Genomic DNA, 23485 nt, shown 5'->3' on the forward strand with positions numbered 1-23485 from the left:
CCCCCCCCTTGTTGCAGCAGTTCCAGGGTTTCCCACTGCAGTGAGATGATCCAGCTGCTTTCTGTAAGGCAACTTGTAGCTCTTCCCTTTGTGCCCATCTGTTTTGAGATGAACACAAAAACTACAAAAATGAAATTAGCAGAGCTTGTAAAAAAGAAGGAAAATTCTTTAGTGGAAAATACCGTTTTACTGAAGGATTGCAGCTAGCTTTTATTATAATTAATTAGTTCCCCCACTCTTCCCAAATCCACATAGGCAGTTTTAATATTGGCAATGTTCTAAAAATTTTGAAATACCAAAGTTGAAAATTAGTAAAGAAAGGGGAAGCTGCCAGTAGTGAGGGATCCTTCTGTTTATTTTCAATTCATCTTCAAAATGCTGGTCAAAGCTGTGATTCTCTGAACAGTTCTTTTGTTTAAAGACTGTGATTCCAATTTAAAAGTTCTTTACAAAGTATGAAATGCAGGCACTGATTTTTGAAGTTATGCAGAGAAGCTGATATTGGGCAACAAAGCAGAAGCTAACAGAGACTTTGTGCTCTTCACTCACGCAGGTATGAGGAGTGGAAAAAATACAGGAGGGTTAATGCCAGAAGTTAAGCCTTTCTTAGCAGCTCTCCAGAAACGTGTCTATATCCATTGGCTGTAGTGAATAGCAGACACAGATCAACTATTTTGAGGGTGTGTGTTGGCACTTCTGGCCTACCTGAAATTCAGTTAATTACATTTGTGTTTTTTTAATACATCTTAAATTATATTTTTGTTGACCTCTTGTTCCAGGCACATATACAGATCATACATACACCTGGTTCAAATACTTCATCAGCACTGGAAGCTCAGCAAGTTGTCCACCAAGATCTTGTCCTGAAAAGTCTGATGATCCAGTTCTTTGGCAGCCTAAGCCAATTTAGCTGCTGGCTTCCTGGGATTGCCCTGCTGCCTCTCTTGCCCTGTGTTCAGGCTGCGAGCTTCTCTGACCTTACACTGAACCAGTTCAGAGCACAAAGCTGGCAGGAAGCTATGCACTTCGTGTGAGATAGTTTCTCAATGATTTAGCATGCTGAAATAGTTCAAAGCTGCTGCAAAGGCACGAGTAGAAACACATGGCCAGGGGGATGTCGCTGTAATTATAAACTGAAAGTTTATAACCTTTAGAAGTCAGTGTAATATAGTTTGAATTGTGGAGATCTCTTGTTATTAATTATTATGTGAGAAGAAATATATTAAGCCTCTGAATTCTCAATTTCCATCATTCTAGGTATTTATTAGTATTTATTCCAGTAAACTCAGCACGTTTATCCACAAAGCAATTATGTTTTAGTATTTCATTCCTCTTGTTTTGTTAATGTGTGTCAAGCACTGAATTTTTGAACCTGCTAATTAAGCAATTTGAAGTATTATTAGAAGAGAATGTTTCTAAAAACAATTTCTGTGTGATTGCTTATTTTTCATTTATATGAATGCTTCAGTTTTAAATAGTAGCACAGTGGTAACAATAACACTAACCAGTGTTAATTCAAGTATAATTGGGGAGTTCCTAAAACATGATGATTCTCTTTTTAACTTTACTTACTGCAGGATTTGAACAAGCGTTTGTCCCTGCCTGCTGATATCAGGATACCTGATGGCTATCTTGAAAAGTTGCAGATCAACAGCCCGCCATTCGATCAGCCAATGAGCCGACGTTCTCGTAGAGCTTCACTAGTAAGTGTAATGCATCTGCCTTGCTAAGTCAGCCTCTTGGGTCTTAAGGTTCCATTTCATGCAGATGTCTCTGTATTGTAAGCATCATTCAACTTCATTTGTACCTTGGCTTTTATGCCCTGGAAGATGGGGCACTTCAGTGTGTACTGAGCACCTGTCAAAATCCACTGAAAAAAATCACCCTTGCCTTCCTTTCTCTTCTGCAAGCTTTGCCCCCCTCATTTCTCGGTGAGGTTCTTGACCCACTGAAATCAGTGGCTCAATTCTACTCCCAAAGTGCACTCATAAATCTTTTCACTTTTTAGAGCAGTGATGATCCATGTGAGCAACGAGCACCTCCAGTCTTAGATCCAGGCTGTGTTTCTCATGTTAAATCGTAAGGGATCCTAAAGTAGCACAGTATGAAGGCAGCTAGTTTTCACTTTTCTTTTTGTATTTGTTAACAAATTTTCTTTCCCAAATTTCCTGTTGATATTATACATACTTTTCAAAAAAAAAAAAAAAAAAAAACTATGAATTCCTAAGAGTATTAATAACTAAATTCATATATACCTTTTTAGGTATATATTCTCATTAGGTTATTTTAAAAAATAAGTCTTTCCTTGTGAATGGGAGGATTCTTCTGTTCTAATTATAGTATAAATACCAGAAATCCCAGACACGCATACTAAATATGCACATCCCTGAAATAGTCCAAAACACAGTGTTTTCTTCTTTTTACACAAATAATTCAATTTCAACCATAATTTGATACATTAAATTTCTTAATATTAATTGATGCCTTAAAGGAATTACTAGACCACTGCTGAATTTCTGAGCAAATTTATTGTTGTAGAGAAAAACTGGATAGGTTTTTGAAACCCATGTTGTTCTTTTTTATTGAATTAACAGTTTATTTGCTAGAAAATAAATATGATATATATATATATATTTATAATTCACATAAATATTAAATAATTCTTAACTGTGAAATATCTTCATTGCTTTGTTACATACATTATTAATTCGCAGTGTTCGAGATTTTTGATGTATTTTGCCCCTGAAAAAATACAATGTGGTATGCCAGACTAAAGCTCTGTTCTGCATGTTTCCTTTTACAAGCACAATATTCAAAGAAGGGAAGATTGGATCAAAGCACTGGAAGTAATAGTAATGTGTAGCAAGCTTAAATATTTGTGCCAGATTTTTGTAGTTCATTAACCACTTACTTACTGACAGGGCATTGAGTTGGGGACTGTATTTCCCAGAACCTTCTCTCTTCAGATGCTGGCGTACTGAAGTACCTTTTCAGAAGAGTCTTTTCAGTGTTGGAATATAATATATGAGGGCTGGGGGGGGCTTCCTGTGTATGTGATTTCCGTTGCTCATTTAATGTTGAGCCCTGAGTGCAGTCGGAGTTCTCTCCTCTTTACATTCTAGAAAGAAAGAAAAACAGTGCCCTCTAATGAATATGATGTGCATATGGAATCACTTCCTGTCACAAGGTTGTTTGCTTTTGCCTTTCAGAAATGCTTTTAAAGGCTGAAAAGTCCAAAATGAAATCTGCCAGCAGCGCTGTGGTGTGCAGGCATGCATTTACTGCATTGTTCTTTTATTATTTCAAACTACCCTTAACAAAAAAAAAAGTCATTAGTCTGAGGTTGCTGGTTAGCACTGAATGCTTGCTAGCAGACTAGTAATTGCAATATATGAATACTGTGTGCTGCTGTAAAGGTATGTCTCTCTTCAAGGCATAGTAGGAATCAAAACAGGTGTAAAAAGTATTAAGCGAGAACTTGTCATACCTCAGGTCTGGTGCATTTCTTGGAAATACAACAAAAAATTAGATTTTACACTAATTGTATTTTGTGTGTGCTGGTACAGTATTGCATGAACAGCAGCATAGGTGCATCTCTTATGCACCAACCTTTAGAAATAAGAGACCATAAAATTTCCATGTTCCTGTATAGGTCAAGATGGGCAAGGGAGTCTTGCATGAAAAAAAATGTTTAGAATTGATTTTGAAGGAAAAATTAAAATGAAATTGATCTTGGTTGGAGTAATCTAAAACATAGTTTTTCTTCTGAGTGGTGGTCAACTGAAATGTGATTATAAATGAGACACACTGCAAGGCAGGTCTTGAAGAATATCTGTCCTATATATGTAGGAAATACTTCATTCAATTGTCTAAAGATTTTGTTTATTAATCTTGAACAGTACTAAGGATTCTAAGAAATCAGACTTTCATGTTGTATTCCAGACTTTCTGACAACAGCAAGGCTAATAGATACATGGCTGCGTATAGTTTCTCCTTTCAGTTCGGAAGCATATCTTTTTATTTCTGATGCTACCTATTATTCACTTCAAGTTTTATCTTTTTATGTAGATGAAAATGCACTTTGGAAACACAATACTTTAGTAACATTGTACCTATGTCAGTGGTATGTTAAAATCTCACTGGAGTTCTAAGGGTTGTCAAATATCAGCTTTTCCTGTATTTTGGGATAAGCAGCTTGGCTTCACCAAGCTCTGAAATATGCTTGATTCTAAAGCATGCGGTTCTGAAACATTTCAGTCCTAGCACTAATTTAATAAAGCAGAATTTCTCTTAGTACCATGTTAACAAAATGATGTGCCCATTTTTTCTCTTACATATGTCAAATATGCTTATAGACAAGATCTTACACTTCAGATGTGTTTTCGTGCATATGTTCTGAAAATTAACAGAACCATGAATCCAACATTTCTTAGTATGCCTTCATGTTATATTGCTGTCAAATCTTAATGCAATCAACAGTATTTGTGTTACAAATGAAAATATTACGAAGTTCTAACATCCATTGGGTTTCAGGAGCAAATCAACATCTTTTTTGACTTGAGGAAATAAGTGCTGAAGCCAGTCAGAGGTCAAAGTATCCTTCTTTAGAAAGAAATGTTAAGTGGAAGGAGGAGGTGATGCTAGGGAGAAAACCTGGCTTTTTCATCTTACTGTATGTTGAGTTGCCAGTAACTCAAATCCTCGTGAAGCCAGTGGATTTTGGATTTTGACAGGTTACGTGCACTTTGTAAATCCTTTTAAAAATTGACTTGTTTGACATGTCAACTTTCAACATTCTTTGCACTGTAAGAGCAATATAAAGGTTTAGTGTAATTGAGAATTGTCTTAAACAGAAATAACTACAAGAGAGAACTACTAAATAAGAGAGCAGCAGTGGATTTGAATAGGGAAAAATAGTGATCTTAAAAGGTGTCTTGCAAAAAAGATGTTATATGGGCAGACAAAACCTGGCTTGAGTTGCAAAGGTAAGTTGGTGACCAAAAAAAAGGTGAATAGGTCCAAGTAAAATGTGTAAAGACTTGAAATTATAGGCCATGAAATGTAAAGTGTTGAGGAAAAAGCTGAAGCTTGTGGAGGAATGATGTTTAAGGGTTTTGGTCGTGGAGTGTTGTACTGAAAAGCCTTTGAGAAGTCAGCATGGAAGAAGAGACCTGGAGCCTGAGGTCTTGAATGTGTTCTATGTATTTACAAAGAGCAAATAAGTAATGAAAGTTATTTTGGAAGAAGCAGCTGCATATGGATATGCTAAGCAAGAGAAAGGATGGAATAGTTTGAGATGGCTTCTGTGCTTTAGCCTATAATAAACTCATTAGTAATCAGATCAGAAGAATGGAGAAAATTTATGCAGGAGTTAGAATAAAGTGGGGTTTTGTATGAAATATAGCTAAGTACATAGTTCTTCCAGGATGCACAGTGGACTGACTAATAGGCTGAGCATTTGGCTTGAATGCTGGGACACAAACATATAATATGCTAAATTGTTTTTAAAATAACAGAATTTCATGGTATTTGCTGTAATACTATCAGGTATTTTTCTGAAAGAATGTTCAGTTTGCTGATTAAAAGATGTATAAATTAAGGGTCAATATTACCAACTTTCTTTATTTTTTCATTGCAGTCAGAAATTGGATTTGGAAAAATGGAAACCTATATCAAGTTAGAAAAGCTTGGAGAGGTACGTATAGCTTTTGTTTGAAATTAAATGACTACTGCTTTGATTACACTACTTTAATGTGCAGCTGACAGCACTGGCAGAGGTTGCCTGAAGAGGTTATGGAGTTTCCTTCCTTGGAGACAGTCAGAAGCCTCCTGGACATAGTCCTGGGCAACCTCCTCGAGGTGTCCCTGCTTGATAAGGGGGGTTGGACCAGATGAACTCCAGAGGTCCCTTCCGTCCTCAACCGTTCTGTGATTTGATGGCAATGTTTTCTGTAAAATTTTTCATAAAAGGTAACTGAAATCTCTCTGTCCTTCAAAATATCTGTTGGATTTCTCTTTTCAGTAAGCCAAGCATTTAACATGCATAACATCACAACCACACAAATGTCCTATGCTTGTATAATAAACAAAAGCAGGAAGAACATTAGTGAGCTGGGGAAAAGCAAGACTTCATTAGTCTAATCAGGTCTCCGACTTTATTATAAAGGCTAACATTGTATGCAGATAGACAATTTTTTTTTCTGTCGATAATGAAACTACTTAAGTCTGGTTAAGTGTCCTATTGTCATGATTTAGGTATTAGGGAGCACTTCTATTGGACAAGAAACCATCATTTCCAGTAAGCAGGCAATAACTATCTGTGTTCTTAATATAGACAAGCCAACACACTTGAGCTCAGTGGCCAACTATGTGCAACCAGTTGAAATACGTAACACTGAATTCTGTTCCCCTTCCCTGCTGGAAGGGCAGTAATACAGCTTTCCACTACTACATCCTGCCACTGATTTTCAGAGAAATTGTAGAATTCAATGGGGAAGTCAGGTTTCTGACCTGTTCAATTTGCATGAGGGTGACCAGTGGGGTCAGAAAAAGGATGAGGAGCACCAGGATGGGACGCGCTGAACATTACAGAAGTTAGCATGGCTGATTGGTTTATCTTCTGTGAATATTGCAGTTAGTCCTCCATTTGCACTGTTTTCATTTCCAAATGCATTTTTTTCTCTAAAGTACTTGCTAGGTGGCTCACTAGACATGCCATAATGTCTCACAACTTTGGAAAAATATTAATCAAGCAGCTGTCAAGTCATAATTGTGGGTGTATTTTATCCCGCTTGCATCATAAAATATAACGGACAATATAAGGTGTACCTACAGTAACGCAGGGCACTTTCTGTAACTTTTTTGCTTTCTTTTTGCAGTTCCTGGAATTAGTTACACCTACTGACTGCTTTGTCAGGGTTTCTTGTCATTATGTAACATACACTAAGACTTTTGAATCTTTCATTGTCTAAGAAAACTAAAAGCTAAGTTTCACTGTATTCATGTTCACTATGTCAACAAAAATGAAACTTCCATTTCCTCTCGTCCCAGAGATGAGCATGCTCATCTAAAATATGTAACGCAGACAAGAAACAAACAAAGGGAATTGTATGTTTTCCTAAAAATAGTGGTAGAATTTGTCTGCAGCCATTGGTAAAATAACTGCAGCAAAATATAGAGATATCCGAGCTAGTTTTATTTAAATAGGGCCTTTCTGAACAGTAAATGATCCCAGTGGTGAACTTAGTGAACTTAACACTACCTGATCTAACTTCTTTGGTAGGTGTATGGTGTACAACTTCTTGTTTAATTTTCAGAGCTAGTAAGCATATGCATCCCTTGTGTCTTCTGTGTGTTCAGATCTGTTTACAAACTATTTTTCTAGTTTAACCTACATCAAAAGGGAAAAAAAAATGTAAAAACTAGTCATACACAAAATGAAAGCTATTAAAACCTTGGATAGCAGTTCATATTTTCTTTTTGAACTGATCTTTCAATGAAGCAGCGATTTTTAAGTTTTCTTCTTTTACCATTTTGTTAGGGTACTTATGCAACAGTTTATAAGGGGAGAAGTAAGTTGACAGAGAACCTGGTAGCTCTGAAAGAAATTCGGCTGGAACATGAAGAGGGAGCACCGTGTACAGCTATAAGAGAAGGTGATAACATTTTAATTACTTTTTAGAATTTCAAATATTTCTGCCTTTCTTTTTGACCAAAGTACTTGGAAAATAAATCTGCAGTACGGGACATGCAAAAAAATATTAGTTTCGATAAGGAAAGTGTTAATCTTAGACATATTAAGAGTTAGTGTTTCAAATGTATTTATTTTATTAGGGGAAGGTTGTATTTTCAAATGGTATTATAAATTGTTTATTTTATACTGAATTAGACTAATACTAGGGAGTAACTTTCAGGGATTCAGAATAAATTATATTAAATGACTGCTTCTGCCTGAACTGTACAGTTCAGCAAATATTTACAGTTTGCTACCCAAATGCGTTTGGTCTTTTAAATACATTTCCCATATTTAGTGTTCATATGGCATTAAGTTAATGTATGTTCTTTAAAATAGCTTTTTAATTAAAAATAAATAATGTATATATGAACTTGCTAGAAATGTGTGTATTGCTTATATTTATTTATTTTATATTTACCATTCTCTTTTGCAGTGTCATTACTAAAAGATTTGAAGCATGCGAATATTGTTACGTTACATGATATTGTTCACACAGACAAGTCTTTGACTCTTGTTTTTGAATATCTGGTAAGCATTTAAACCACTTATATTCTGTTTATCTTTTGGAAAAAAAAAAAAAAATCTTTTGCAGAAAACTCAGTTTTCTGATGAATAATTTCTTCACTAGTTCTAATAAAAAATAATAGTCACATAATCTGTTGTCCATAATTTTACTGAACAGTCATGATCTTTTGACAGGACAAGGATCTGAAGCAGTACATGGATGACTGTGGTAACATCATGAGTATGCACAATGTAAAGGTGAGTGTTTTTAGTGACATTGACTGTTCTCCAACTTTCTCTGTTCTGACTGAAGAATTTCAGAGAAGTTACTAACCAGGCACTGTATGGTTTAAGGCTTTAAAAAAAACTAAAACTTTTTTTAAAAAACATTCCTTTTGACCTTTGGATGCGGCTCAACTATATTTGATATCAGTCTTTCTTTTTGGTTTTGGTAGCGTTTAAATGTTTAAAGCAAAAAAATCAAGAGTTTACGTAACTTTAAGATATCATTCTCTTTGAAGTTACACATTTAAAACAAAAATTTCCAAAAAAGTAATAAATTCATAACCTCTTTTTGTCCTTCCACTATTGTGTACTCATCTACTGAGGTCAGTCCTTAGATTAGTATATCCTCAAATAAAATTTGTATGTGCACCAAGGAAAATGTGACCAGAGTCAAGATTGTAGGATTAGATTCTACTGCCAAGTAAGATATTTTTATTACGTATTTAAGAATAAATGATGTCCATCTCTCCATTAGTGATAAAACAGAAATTATTTTCTTTGAGATTACTTGTCTTTCGCTTTTAACTATAGTTGTGGCCCAGTCTAGTGGCTCAGTTGCAAGTCAGGCGTGGTGAGACTGACTCAGTTTCAAGTCTCTCTCCTAAGAAGCAGTTTTTCATTTGAAAAACTAGAATACCTGTTTGTATTTTGTTAATACTTACAGCTCTATAAACAAGATTCTGAAGAGAACAGAATACTAACTTGGAATGAGTTGTCAAACGAGGCTGGATTGTAACAGCATCACCCTGCTGTATTGCAGCCTGTGCTGTACCTTCAAATCAGCTTCTTTAAGCTGTATATAATTCATGTAAGGGTTGCTACTTTTACAGTAAGCATATTAGAAACTTTTCCATGCCTCTTGAAAAATATTAATTGTAAGCTGTGACCCTAAGAACAGAACCAGAGAGTCAGAGAGACAACAAAAAAAACATAATTAAGCTTGTGTTTTTAATTAAATACAAGTTAATAAGCTGTAAGTGGGAAGCTGATTCTTGTAATCAGTGTGGTTAAGAGAACAGAGGGGATCTGCTTGTGATAATCAGAGCTAAGCAGAGAGAACCTGCTTTTTGCATGTTTGCCTGTGGTTTATACAATGCCATAAGAGCAGATTGATCTGGTCAGTACCTTTGGCACTGAGAAAACAGAACAGCTGCTTAACTGTGGTAGCTGTATATGCTTACAGTACAATAACTGTGGGGGTTTGAATCATTATTAACATTTGAGAGACCTCCCTGTCACCCCTTCTGTCACATTCTTCACCTAATTTTATGTTTTCAGTTGTAACAAAATAAGAATGTATCATATAAGGATGTGTGTGATCTCTGCAGATGTTAGCATTTCAAACAAAAATTTGAGTTATTGTGAGTCCTGTGAATTTTTGGAAGGATCCGTGCCAATTATCATGAATATCCACAATTTCTGTAAAATAATCTGCATTGCTTTTTTGATCAATCCTTGCTGTCCCAGTGTACACTAGAGATGGCTATCGATTTCTACAGCTGTGTTGTTAGCATCACTTGGGACTGATTACCTCTGCAACAGTATAGGCCTGAGTGGACAGAAAAAAAAACAGTTGTTTCTCATCCTGCTCTTCCAAAAAGGAAAGGAAGAAAGAAAAAAATGCTCCAAATTCCTTTTTTCTTGAGTAGATAGATCCCATATAAGCAAACTGAGAACAGATGGATGTAAAGTACACCTGCTGTGTTGGTTGTCCAGTTTAGGAAAAAGAATTTGGTGGTGTCACCTGGTACAAAAATAAGCTGCTGTGTTAGGAAATGGTCATATAAAAATGTTCCAGTGTTTTTTCTCAAAAGCACTATTACATAGTGAATTTCTCATATTGGTAAACATCATTGTTCATAATGTGCTGTATTTTTTTTAATTGTACGTTTGATCACTGATACTGCAGTAATTGATACCATCAGTGCCTACCCAGAAGGCCCGTATTCAAGTTCAGATGCTTTATACATACAGAAACTGCAATGTAGCATTTGTTAATGCAGTGATAGAGTAAACTGGTTCAGCTGCCCACTGGTAAACCTTTCTTCATCCCTTGCTACTTTTATGTCTATGAATATGCAGGATTAATATGTGTGAGTGGAGTTGCTTGGTTGGCTTGCTCTTCCAAAGGAGTAAAATAAACCTGTGTGTACTGAGGTCAGGGGATGAATATAAAGTGCCAGAGGATGTTGGGTTATGTTAGTAATGTTCATTTCCCCTTTTCTCCACGTTTCATGAGTTTGTGAATCCAGTTGTATTTTTCCAAGAGCCTGCCAGAACATCTTTTAATAGTTTTTGCACAATTGGATGGAAAAGGTGCTGAGCTGTGGCAGAAAGGAACTTGAGTGTAGCCAGAGACAGTTAGCTTTAAAGACATTAGTGTGGGGAGGAACACTGGTAAATACTTAAAAATAAACAGCCCTGTGGTTCTCTTCAATTATGCAGAACAAATCTCTCTTTAAAATCTTTATTGTAAAGTATTGTGTAAAAGCAATGCATTAGCATAAAAGGATTTTAAATCTGTAAACAATAATGAAAATACTCTAAGTGTGCTCATAGGGAAAATTAATTTACTTGAGAGGTATTTTTGTCTTGCTTACAGTATAGAGCTTTAACTCTGCAGTGCCCAAACAGGCTGTTATAAGTTAGTGTAATCTGAAGATTAACATTTTTGGCCTAATTTATTTAAATGTTCTCTTTTGTAGCTGTTTTTATACCAGATTCTTCGTGGTTTGGCTTACTGTCATAGAAGAAAGGTGTTGCATCGAGATCTGAAGCCACAAAATCTACTAATTAATGAGAAAGGAGAACTGAAGCTAGCAGACTTTGGTACGGACTGAAATTCCTCTATAACAAATATTTTCTTTACTCACTATTAAGAAAATACTGAAAACAAATTATACTGAACTTTGAAATCGTTTGGAACTGGGAATGTGCATTTGCAAACCACTGTGAACATCAGGAAAATGAACCAAAGATGTGTATTTGATTCATCTTTGTACATCGTTACCAATTCAAAAGGCTAGGATTCAGAACCTTGTCCTTGTTGCTGTTGCTGTTTGCCAATAACTGGAAAAGGAACATCCTCTAGTCAGTATCAGCAGGCAAGCAATTTGCTGCCTGTGATACAGATATCCTGTCTTCCTTGCAATGGCTTCTGAACTGTAGCTGCAGGATCAGCATTCAGTCTGTTGGCTACGGTCCCAGCCCAAGTCTGTGTCAGTTTTACAGTTTTCTGTAGAAGCTGGTACTTCTTAATCTATGACTTCAGTTGTGAACACTAAGAAATATTCCACAAACCGTTGTTTTGGTTTCTGTCTTTTCCTTTGAACTTATTTGTGAAAGCAATCATAATGGTTGCTGGAATTCATCTGAAGGAGACAAAAGGGAAAGGGGTATGTGCAGTTGCATTTGTAAAGGAAAGATAAGAACATCAGGTCTGTAGTAAATTTGTGCATTCTCAGATGGAAAATGAAAGTCGTCCTTTTACAGGATATTAGCAAATACATGTGTAGGTCATACTGTCACTTGAGTTGAGGTTTGAAAGTAGTCTTACTGCTTCCTTTGAAATTGACACTTGGTCAAATTCTTCAGCTGGAGCTCAGGCTGTTTTTTACTCATGCTCCACAGTCACTTCAAAGCAGAGCTACCAAGGTGAGCAAGAGGAAGGGTCTGTCCCTATATAGAATTGTCAGGTGTTACTGATGCACCAGGTTCCTTCGAGATTTCCAGTGAGCATTTGCAGACGACTGCAGCATTCACAATTTACTTTTATTTTCTATGTCAAGAAGGTCCTTTGAGTATTGTGCTAACACTGTTTTTTTTCCCTGGTTTGTGAACAGAAGTTGCTCAGAAGATTGTATTTAACACAATAGACCTAAATTTTATTGAGGATGTTACTGACAAACTGACAGTATTATTGTGGAAAACCTCTATTGATTAGTCCAATGCTTTGGGTCCATTTCCATTGTTTCGTGGTTCATTTGTTGCTTTCTTCCTCTTGCAGTGTAATTGTTAAGTGGTGAATGTGGGATTTCACAGATTGTGGGGAAGATGCTATATTGATATGATGCTTTGTTGTTTGGATGACACGTATAGGCTTACTGCAAGTTTTGATCTGCTTACCTGCCTTATATGCTTCGAAACACTTACCGTGAGATTTCTGTAAATACTAAGACAAATCACATTGTAGAAATACATTTATTAGGACTCTTGAATGAATATAATTTGGAAGGTATTTGACAAGTTAGTATATTAAAGTTGACTTCTCGTGTAAAAATTCTTTGTCAGTTCCATGGAAAATAAGATTTAAGAAAAGCAGCATTGCGTAGAAGTAGCACATGACCCTTTATTTCCCTTTTTATCAAGGATTGGCTAGAGCGAAGTCTGTTCCTACAAAGACTTATTCCAATGAAGTTGTCACGTTATGGTACAGACCACCTGATGTTCTCCTTGGATCTTCAGAATATTCAACTCAAATAGACATGTGGTTTGTATAGCTTTTTCTAGTTTTAATTTTTATTCTTGGTCAAGTTGAAAAAATGCCAATTCTTCATTGCTCTATAGTAGCGTTCAAATACTAATCCTTTGAATTTTTGAAGGCTATAACTGCATTAAATTTTAGAGAAGGGATAGACAGATTGGGAAGATGCTATTATTTGTTTCTGAAAATGCAGTGTACTTTTTTATTCCTTAAACATGCATCAGGCCCACATTTCTAGGGGAAAAAAAAAATCCATGTTCTCCTGATGGTGTAACATGGTATTTTACTATGAACTACAATACAACTTATTAACTTGACATCTGAAGGGAGAGGATATAATATAGCTATAACAAAGATTTTATTTGGTCTTTGACAGTTCTTTTGTTGCTGTATATCTTCTTTCAAAACAATATTTTTAGTAGCAACATGTGATTAACTAATATTATATTTGTTTTTGTTTAGGAGGAATTACAGAAGTATTTAAGAGCAGAAAGCTTAAATTGCTGGGGGGGGGTTTGTTTGTTTTTGTGTTTTTTTTTGATTTACCTTTTTCTCTTTTTCTCTGTTTCTATGAAAGGGGCGTTGGATGCATATTTTTTGAAATGGCATCAGGAAGGCCTCTCTTCCCTGGTTCAACTGTCGAAGATGAGCTGCACTTAATTTTCAGGCTTCTAGGTAAGTGTTACTTTTAGCAGCACTCTTACTGCTAAATGTTTATTCTTCTAAACACGTTTTTTCTGGGAGAACTGTAGATAAAGATCTTTATCTATTAAAAATTACATTTTATGTTCCATTGTCTTTAAGGTGAATGAATGTGTTCTTGATTAAAAGTGATCAACCTGAGTGTACAGATGAGTTTGCAAAGCATTGCCTCTTTTTCTTTCCTGTTCAAATTACAAGATGAAGTACTTATTTATGTCAGAGCTGTTTCTTTACAGGTCTGTGGGGGGGAGGGGTTACTTTTGTTGTTGTTTTGTTGTTGATGATTTTTTTTTTAAGTTGTATTTGTTGCTTTTTTTAAATTTAGGAACCCCATGTCAAGAAACATGGCCAGGTATTTCTTCCAGTGATGAATTTAGAAACTACAACTTTCCTAAATATAAACCACAACCCCTAATCAACCATGCACCAAGGTATGATGTGTTCTATTTAAAAGAAAATATGCATTCCTATAGCTTTGAATATTTGTAAATGTGAACAAGATTCCAAGTATGGTGTGCTAGTGAATGCTGGAAAATGGTACATCATTGTGGGCAGATATTAATGCAAAGCATAATCCCATTACGATGCAATTACTTTGTCTAATATCACTCAAGACTCCATAATGACCTATAGAACTGTAAACTCCTTGTTAATAATGCCTGCATAGTGGGAGTATTCACACAGCACTTCCAAATTCTCTTGTTATATAATAAGCTTATTGTTAAAATGGCAAGGTTTCATTCTAAAATCATTATGAGGAATCTGAAGGGTCTGCATCAGTATTGTTAACAGCACAGAGGTTGTAAATAAACTTTATAACAAAGCCTAACACATTTTTATTGACTCTGAAGAAAAAGATCTAACATTGTGTTCTCCTAGTGAATGACTTGGGTCACCTTACTAAATCACAATACAAAGCTCAAGATTTGTATGTTCCCAGTATTTTCATCTTGTTCTGAAATAGTGCTACCTGTATGTATACACATTCACAAGCTAAAAAGTTGTATGGGTGAAAACATCCACTTTTTAAAATTCAAATTTCATCAGTTACTTTGCAGATCGGCTTTTGTAAATATAGTTCAATAACTTTTTTTTAATATTTTTATTTTTAGGCTAGACACAGAAGGAATTGAATTGATAGCAAAGTTCCTTCAAGTAAGATATGTTTTGTGGCTTTACTTTATTAACAGTGCATGTTGAGAGTTTTGATGCATTACGTAAAATTTTAATTACAAGCATAGTACCTGTTAGATCTAACTCAAAGTGGAATATACAGCTCAGTATGTAGTGGATGACGGATTTAGGAAGAATGATTGTTAGGCTAAGTACCGTAGGAACTTAAAAGCTGGTGTTTTGGCTGTGATTTTTTTTGTTGTTGGAGTTGTGGTTTTGGGTAGGGTTTTTTGTTAATGTTTTTGGTTTTGTTTTGTTTTGTTTCTTTTGCAAGAAGCCATTTCTTCTCTCTGGTTACTGTTTGTAAAAAAGTAATTGATTCTGTTAGCAATTCCCTGAAAAACTAAAACGCTTTTGAAATACAGTATTAAAACAGAACTTTTAAATACAAATACTATGGTTCTGTAAAGATGGATTTCGCTTCCCACTAGAGTAGCATCTACTAATGTAAAGAATAGTCTTTGATCTTTCAAACTGTTTGTATTCAAAAGGTAAAGTGTTATGTGGGTTTAATCTTTTAATCTGCATTAAAAATGAGCCAAGAAACAAAAAGAGGGGAGGCAAGACGGAAGGCCAACTCTTAAGTCTTTGAAAGGGTCTAGAAGCCCTGTAACTTCACTGTGTTAAGAAGCCTTAGTGTATCAGGTGGAGTGCAAGATGAAGTATACTTTTATTTGCATCCGTTTACAGCAGTTGAGTATTTTAGCAATCTCCTATGTTGATAATTCTGATTTAGATAACATATGTTAGGTGTTTCATGTGTGAAATAAAAGTAATGAAAGCAAAGATGTCCTAGTGAGTTGGTAGGAAAGATTTGAGCAAGTTGAACTCTTTCTTGCTTTGATGAAATCACTTAATGCAAAGGATTTTTTAATGAAAACCAATGCACCTGCTTCCTTTTATGTTAATAGTATGAATCAAAGAAGAGAATTTCGGCAGAAGAGGCCATGAAACATGCATACTTCAGAAGTCTTGGAACAAGAATACATACTTTGCCTGAAAGTAAGAGTAGTAGTAAAGCAACAGAGTGTTGTTAAGATGGTACATTACTGTCCTGGGTCTGGCTGGGATGGATTTAATTTTCGTCGTAGCACCTTGCGTGGTGTCATGTTTTATATTTGTCACCAAAACAGAGCAGATAACACACCAGTGGTCTAGCTATGGCTCAGCAGTGTTTGCACAGTGTCAAGACCTTTTCTTTTCTCACCTTCCCCCGCAGTGAATAGACTTGGGTGCGCAACAGGCTGGGAGGGGACACACCAGGCAGATAACCTGAACTAACCAAAGAGATAACCCATGCCATACAATGGCATGCTCGGCAGTCAAAAAAGGAGAAAGGGGGGCATGGAGGGGGGTGAGGGGACTGTTGGGGAAGTTAGCCATCCTTTGTTAAGGAACTGGCAGGGCATCAGTCTACGCGTAGGAGGTGGTGAGTTACTGCCTTTGCATCTCTTTTGTTTTTTCTCTCTTCTTCACCCTCTCCTTCACTTACCATCTCAGGTTTTCTCAATTTTACTTTTCCTTTCCTCTTCCCTGGGGCTGTGGGGAACTTAGCAAGCAGCTGCATGATGCTTAGCTATCTATCAGGGTTAACTGACAACAAGTGCTTAATGAAAAATTCTTTAGCCTATTAAAGAAGTCCAATACATCTGGACATTCAATCCAATACTGAAACATTTGGGAATAGGGAAAGAGTTTTTTTCTTATCAAATCTGGACAACTAAGAATAGAATTTTGCTCAATAAAGCATAGTTGTGCTCAGATAGATAGGAATTAATTTCTCTGTTACATTACAGGTGTTTCTATATTCAGTCTAAAAGAGATTCAGCTGCAAAAAGACCCTGGCTTTCGAAATTCCACTTACCCAGAGACAGGTATGGAAAGATGAATATTTTCTCATACTTACAAGTTGCATGCTAACACAATAACTGCAGGTTAAAAACAAACAAACAAAAAAAAAACTGTGATACTGGTTGAAGCCCAAAGAAAGGATATTTATTCTCTTGGCATAGAAGGAGAGATATAGATAATGATTGAATACTCTGTTGCACAAATGCTTAAGTTTCTTACCGTGGTCCATGTTCTGTTGTAGGACATGGGAAGAACAGAAGGCAGAGCATGCTTTTTTAAAGTGGGCGATGCAGAGTCAAGCCCAAGCCTATCCTTTCAATCAAGGACTCGGATCTGAAGGCAGTGCTCTCTTTTGGTGGACTTGGAATCGCAGTTTGTCTACACTGTCCTCTTCACAGTGGAGTCTTTTTATTTCCAACCTGCAGATTATGTTTTTATATTTGTTGTCACAGTGTGACAATTTTTTGTACAGTTGGTTTTAAGGTCTCCTCTGCCACTAGAGCCAGTAGGTTACAGCTGTTGATGTAACTGTAGCTGCAATTTTTGTGCAGGACTGAGAAACACAGTGCATTATTTATTGCGGAATCATTGCTGCTAAATAACTACTGTCTGTATAGTTAACACAACAGTTCCATGCCTGAAGAAGTTGCAATGGCTTTATAATATGTGAATGCATCTGTTTCTCTTCATAAAACGTTCTACTGCTGCGGGTTTTTTTGTATTTCTTAAACTGCAGTGTTTCCTGGAATGTAAACATAGCTTTGCTTGGCTATAGGTGAACCATCTTTAATGCTCTAAGTTCATGGCACTTAATTCCTTATTTAACATTGGAAGTATGTGTTGAAATAGTTGAAAAAATATAATGCATATTATGTTTTTGAAAAGCACATGGTGTGAAAGTTGATTCAAACAAGTGAAAAGTAATTATTATTTGCTCTCAGATCCTATATTAGCTATTGATAAATTAGAGCATGGAGACTGGATAATAAATTTTGTCAGGCTCACTCCAGCATAAGGTATTTGCACATTGTTGTGCATAAGGGACCTGACAGAAGCAATGACTTTTTTTACCTTGTTTTTAACTTAGAAATACAAATAGTAAAAAAATAAAATTAAAAAAAAATAAAAAAATAAAAGGAAAAAAAAAGATTCATATATGTTGGACCCTGGCTTAATTTTGAAATTTTGGATCTTTTCATTACAGAGAAACAGGACGACTAATTACAAGAACATGGGAATAATGTCACACTTTTCCCACCCTGTTGCTCTCCCATTTGTGCATTATTCACTTGAAATCAACTGGAAAGATGCAAGTTTGTACTTGATAAGAACTCACTATACTACAGAACTTTTAAAATGGGAACTTAGAGGGTTTCTCAGATCTTAGATGTTATCTGTTTACCAGAGATAGTAAACATGTTACTACTATGCTTATGCATCTCAGTGAGTATCATAAGTACACCCTTGGTGATGGTTACAGTATTTTTAAGCATTTGTGTTCACCTTTATGAACCTATTTGTTTAGTGCATCTTAAAGAGACTGTAAATCTTTATTGGTATATTTTGAAATGGTCATGTAAATCTTTGGCTGGTATATCATGAAAATAGTCATAGGTAACTTAATTTTTCCTGACATTCACTGTAAAACATTCAGGGGTCCTACCATTTCTGTTCAGGAAATCTTGTAGTTTATTGTTATTTAACAGTATTAAGTGAATTTTTGTATATTTCATTTTAACTTTATTTGTGAATAGTGATTGTGGCATGTTTGGGGGTGTTTTATTAATATTTCATTGATACTGGTAAATTTGAATTGGGATTTTTTTTTTAATTATTTTCTGGAAGAGAGAAGTTAATGTGTAATGGTGACTATTGGACCACTACTGCTTTTCAGCATTTGTAAACCGGTTTTACGTTAAATCTTGTAGACCTAACAAACTGCTGTTATTTCTAACTGACCGACCTGTATTAATATTGTACTTTTGAAAGTATAAATATTATGTGGAATTCTTTGGTTTTGTTTTGAAATTTATAACGACAAAGGCCCTGTGCTGTTAAAGATACAGACTAAGTGAACTTGCAGTTCTTGGGGCATTGTTGGAAGCTTAGCTAGATCTGTGTGTTGTGGGAGTCATCAGTTTGCACTCTAGCTGCTGATGAATTCATGCAGCCCAGAAGTAGTGGCAGCGAAGGTGGTATCACTCGTCTGCAACTGAGGCCGTTCAGGATCTTATCATAACCACGGTCCATAGTCTGATTGTTAGCGATGAAGTCCTGCATGTCACGTGGTATCGGGAGTTTTGCCTAGCTCTAGGAAGGTGAGACGTGTCTCACATGCATGGATTTGAACTCCCCCTGCTAGCAGCGGGAGTGTCGTGTCTGTCAGAGGCAGATTTGGCGCTGACTGAAAAACCTTTGTCCTGAAATAGTTGTTATATATATTTTTATAGTTGCTATGGATCTGATCTAGATTTTATACTGATTAACTTTGTAGGAAATACGTTGTAGATGTAATGGTGTTGAAGAAAGGAGTATCAAAAGAACATCTTTTTTTTCTACAGAAGTAGTGAAGATATAGAGTAAATGTTCACTGTGGATAAATGTGGGATTTAGCATTTGTAGAACAGTAATATTTTCTAGGTCATAAAAGAACAAGAAATAATGTGACACTAATGAGTAAAGGACTTAAAGGTTTAACTGGTAAAGCGAAGTGCATTAACAAATTTAGAAGGGGATCAGCTGCAGCTAGCAAAAGGAGATTTCCATTTTGGGTAGGAATTTGGTTTTGTTGTTACAGATGAAAAGATCTTCCATAAAATTGAAGCACTCTGAATACAAAGAGATTTTTCTAAGGATCTACAAATGAATTGGTTTGCTTCACTAGGAGGTAGCTTTAAAGAATGTATTTTTTATGCAATTTGGCATCTGTGGTCAGTTTTGTTGGGGTCTCTTTTTTTTCTTTTTTTTTTTTTGGTCCATTATTGAAATTCCTGCATCAGCAGAGACAATTCTGTGGCAGATGCCCGTTTGGGGCAGTAGTCAGTGAGTCTGAAGTCACTGGGCATTTCCCTGACATCATGTTTGTGCAATTCAGTGTTCCTGTCCCCCTGTGTGACAGCATCAGGCAGTGCAGGCTTGGTTCCACTGTCACCGAGTGCTGACCGTTCCGGGAGGAGGCCTCAGCCACGGTGAAGGTCAAGCAGATGCTCACTAAAATTGGATGACTGACAAGATTTGGTTATGACAGCCTCTGCTTGACAATGGGTGATCAGTTAAGGAGAAATGGCCTGCAAGTAGTTGATTTAAAATAAGTATTTGTAGAAAATATACCCATTGTACCCCATCTACCCAGAGGTGGAAAGGCCAAGGTGTGTGTATAGGTGTGTGTAGGAAACAAAGGGGATTTGAAGACAGGAACGAAGCAGGTGGTCATGAGGTGGTGTGCACATGCAGGTGAAGGCTGAAGAGGCGAAAGGGTGGGTGGAGGGAGGGTTGGGAATTTACAGGCCAGGAAAGAGTGGGAGATTGAAAGCGACAAACCAGCTGCTCAGCAATGCTCTAGTGAAACATGCATCTCAACACAGCTGTGTTATTTTTGTGCTGCTTTACCACAGCATTAAGTAGCCAGAGTGTATCCCTGAATTGGGCAATAAAAGTTAAAATAAACATTTATTAAAGAATCAACATACTTTGTATCTGCAAGTCATTTGGAAAACTGCAAGGTAGCATTCTTTGGGCTGCTTGCTTGGTGTTTGCGCATGAGTTTTTCAATTTAATAAAAGCACATTGTTTCTGTTTTGCAATGTTAAGATGGAATTAAGGTTAAGAGTACATTCATTTATTGAGCACAAAATATAGGAAAGGTATGTTGTAAATATCCACACGCTAAGCATTATAAACCCAGGAAATACCCAGAATTAAGGTCAGACTTGAAAGAAATCCAAACAAATCAGGGTATGGAAATGCATGGCTGTAACCTGTAGTGACACTGAGAAAAATTGGACCGTACCTTAGTTGAACACCACATTGCCACAGACATGATCAGCTTGTCTGGTCATTAAAGAGCAGAGTTTAATCATTCTTGCACCTTGTTAGTGCATTTCAATACTTTTTTTCCCCCTTAGTAATGTTTGGCTTTGAAACATATGCAGCATATTTGAAATTTTCTAAATTTGGCAGGAACATTTATGCTTCGTTTTTACAGTCCATCCCCCCCATTTTAGAGATGGGCTTGGTAAGAGATTTACTGCTACTGTTTGGCCCACACATGGGTCAGTGCTTGCATCTCACCAGCATCCGTGTCAGGCCAATTTTAAAGACTGACAAGAAAACAAGCATAGGGTATGAAACACAACGCGAACACTGCACAAATGTTTAGCTAATTGGCACGCTGTAAAGTAAGCTGACTGTACAGTATGTACTGTATGATGATTTTGCAAAGTACAAAAGCCAGGTAGATTTTTGGGCATGGTAATTCTAGAGCCTTTTGTCCATGGAATGGAGTTGAACAAGAGTTTGATCTCTGCTAGGCCACGATGAAGTTGTTGTTGGCAGAACTGGGATTAGAATTTAGCCATTCTGGATTTTTAAAAAATCTTTTGTGTGTGTTTGTCACTGGACTGTATTGCCTTTCTCTCATTATCTAGAGAAAAAGATTGATGTCAGTGGAAAAATGTGTACATTAAAATGTTCCATTATTTTCGCGTTCTCTGAAATCCCTTAACTCATTTAAGTCTTGTGATTTCTGAGCCAACTTAAGCTGTGAACACACATCTGCACATACTTACCGATGTAAGGAACTGCTCGATTTATTGCCCTGGCTGCATCCTCCAAAATCACTTAAGGACCAGACCTGCCTAAGCAGATTGCTTTTATGGTCCTCCTAATGAAATACGAGTCTTTTCAGCTCACATGCCATACCTGGAAAAAAATATAACCCTCAGAGAGCTGTGAAGTTTCTTTGTTGGTTGCAGTGGGATCTTCTTGCTGACAGAAACGCCATCACTGCGTACTGCAGAGCTGGGAGAATGCTCTTCCCCATCCCCTTTCCAACATGCTCCTGCAGAACACCTCCCTCCAGGCCCTGCAGAGCAGTGCCAGCACTGCTGGCTCCTCCTCTTTGACACCATGAGCTCATTTTTTCAGAGACTTTTTGTTTTCACTTTTCCATGTCCTTTTCCTTAATTTGCAGAGGGAGGAAGCTGGCCTGGAGCTAAATTAGGAATAATTAAGGTCGCATTTATCAATATGTGCTTCTAGCAGAACGAACATGAAATGAACTGATGGAAATCTTTCAGGGGGGGAGAAAGCAAGAGTCCTTTCTTGTAAGAAGCTGTTTTACAAATACCCCACAAGGCAGGCCATGACACCAGTTGCTCCAGACTCCTTGCCTGAGGTACCTTCTCTGTTTTTTCATTTAAGTAAATTTATGTTCCTCCTCACTAATGCTGTCAGTCTCTTTGCCCTGAAGAAGTAGGTTTGTGCTCCAGCTGTGCAGGCAGAGCGCTAGTATTAATTGGTAAGAGCTGCTGCAGTTAAACTAAAAGGGAGCTGGTGGTCATGATGGCTTCTAAAGGTGCTTCCTATAGGCACAAGATTACACAGCCTCTTAGTGTAGCAACTCGTTCTGTTAAATCCTATAGTCTGTGTTAAAGGAGTGTCTCCCCTTTAATCACTCATCTTGTTGACAGTTCATTATTTCCAGATTGGCAAGTATCTGTCTGATGAGACGGGTTTTATTCAGACAAAACAAGTTGTTCTGTGTTGACGTAATGGACACATTTCAAATCTTTCTTTTTCTGTAGTTTGTTACCACCCATCCCTGTTTTGCCTACCTTGGAAGTGTTCCTTAGAGCAGAAGGCACCTACCTGTGCCACCGAAGTGCAGGCTGAGTCAGGGCAGAAGCTGTGTCGTCATCTCTTGGCAAAACTACCAAAACTACAAACAGAACTACAGTAGCTGTAGCCCTGCTGCTGGATACTTGCTTCTCAAAAAAAAAAAAAAAAAATTAAAAATTAAAAAATTAAAGGTAAGCCAAAAGTAGCCTGGTCATGGGACAACCTATAAAAACACTGAAAACTTAACTTGGCATATTGCTGAAGTATGAATAAAGTGTGAACCTATCCAAAAAAATCCTTTAAGTATGATCAAACTGCAGCGATCACCAAGAATATTCGAGAGTAACTCCAGTGTTGTTCCCCAGCACTGTTGTCTTGGAGCTCTCCACTGCCACAGAAATACTGACACTTTCATCGTGTTTATTTTACAAGCATTTATTTGATTTTTTTCTCTACAGTTAAGGTATTTGTTACTAAAATTCAATTGAAAATTACTAATGGAATATTTTCTTTGAAGCATAAAGCATAATGAGCCAGTGTTTTAGGTAAGTGTTCGACTTGAGAGGCTGGACTTTATTTGTTTAAATATCATTTCATTTTGCCCCCAGTAGGAAGATTTTTTGTTCCACATAATTGACCAATTTGAAAGGCAGATTTCATTTTGACAACCCTTTTTTTTTTAATTGAAAAGTCAACCAGCAGAAGAAAACGTGTTTTATTGCTATTTTTTATTCTCTCACAGTTCAGAAGACAACACTAACGTTCTTGTTTCTGACTGCCTTCCCTGAGGTTTTTATTGGATTCTTTTGGATCCTTTAAAGTAATTTCTTGAAACAGATTTTTTGTCCCAGCATAGTTATTTTCTTTATTTTTAGAAGAAAAGTCATTCGGGGGTTGGGGGTGTGCATATTGGG

At 36.5% G+C, this 23485-nt stretch overlaps 1 protein-coding gene across 2 annotated transcripts in view; it reads left to right on the forward strand.

The window, feature by feature from the left end:
• CDK17 (cyclin dependent kinase 17) overlaps nt 1-20417 on the forward strand; it is a 93659-nt gene extending 73242 nt beyond the window's left edge. For both annotated transcript variants that reach the window (XM_035336838.1, XM_035336845.1), the window contains 13 exons: nt 1578-1703; nt 5639-5695; nt 7541-7655; nt 8169-8263; nt 8435-8497; nt 11230-11353; nt 12893-13013; nt 13585-13682; nt 14035-14140; nt 14822-14864; nt 15794-15884; nt 16679-16756; nt 16975-20417. In XM_035336838.1, coding sequence (XP_035192729.1) covers nt 1578-1703; nt 5639-5695; nt 7541-7655; nt 8169-8263; nt 8435-8497; nt 11230-11353; nt 12893-13013; nt 13585-13682; nt 14035-14140; nt 14822-14864; nt 15794-15884; nt 16679-16756; nt 16975-17012 — 1155 coding nt within the window. In that variant the 3' untranslated portion in view covers nt 17013-20417. The remainder of the gene's footprint in view (nt 1-1577; nt 1704-5638; nt 5696-7540; nt 7656-8168; nt 8264-8434; nt 8498-11229; nt 11354-12892; nt 13014-13584; nt 13683-14034; nt 14141-14821; nt 14865-15793; nt 15885-16678; nt 16757-16974) is intronic.
• The last annotated feature ends 3068 nt before the right edge of the window (nt 20418-23485 follow it).

Source organism: Oxyura jamaicensis, chromosome 1 (assembly GCF_011077185.1).
Source record: "Oxyura jamaicensis isolate SHBP4307 breed ruddy duck chromosome 1, BPBGC_Ojam_1.0, whole genome shotgun sequence".
Lineage (NCBI taxonomy): Eukaryota > Metazoa > Chordata > Aves > Anseriformes > Anatidae > Oxyura > Oxyura jamaicensis.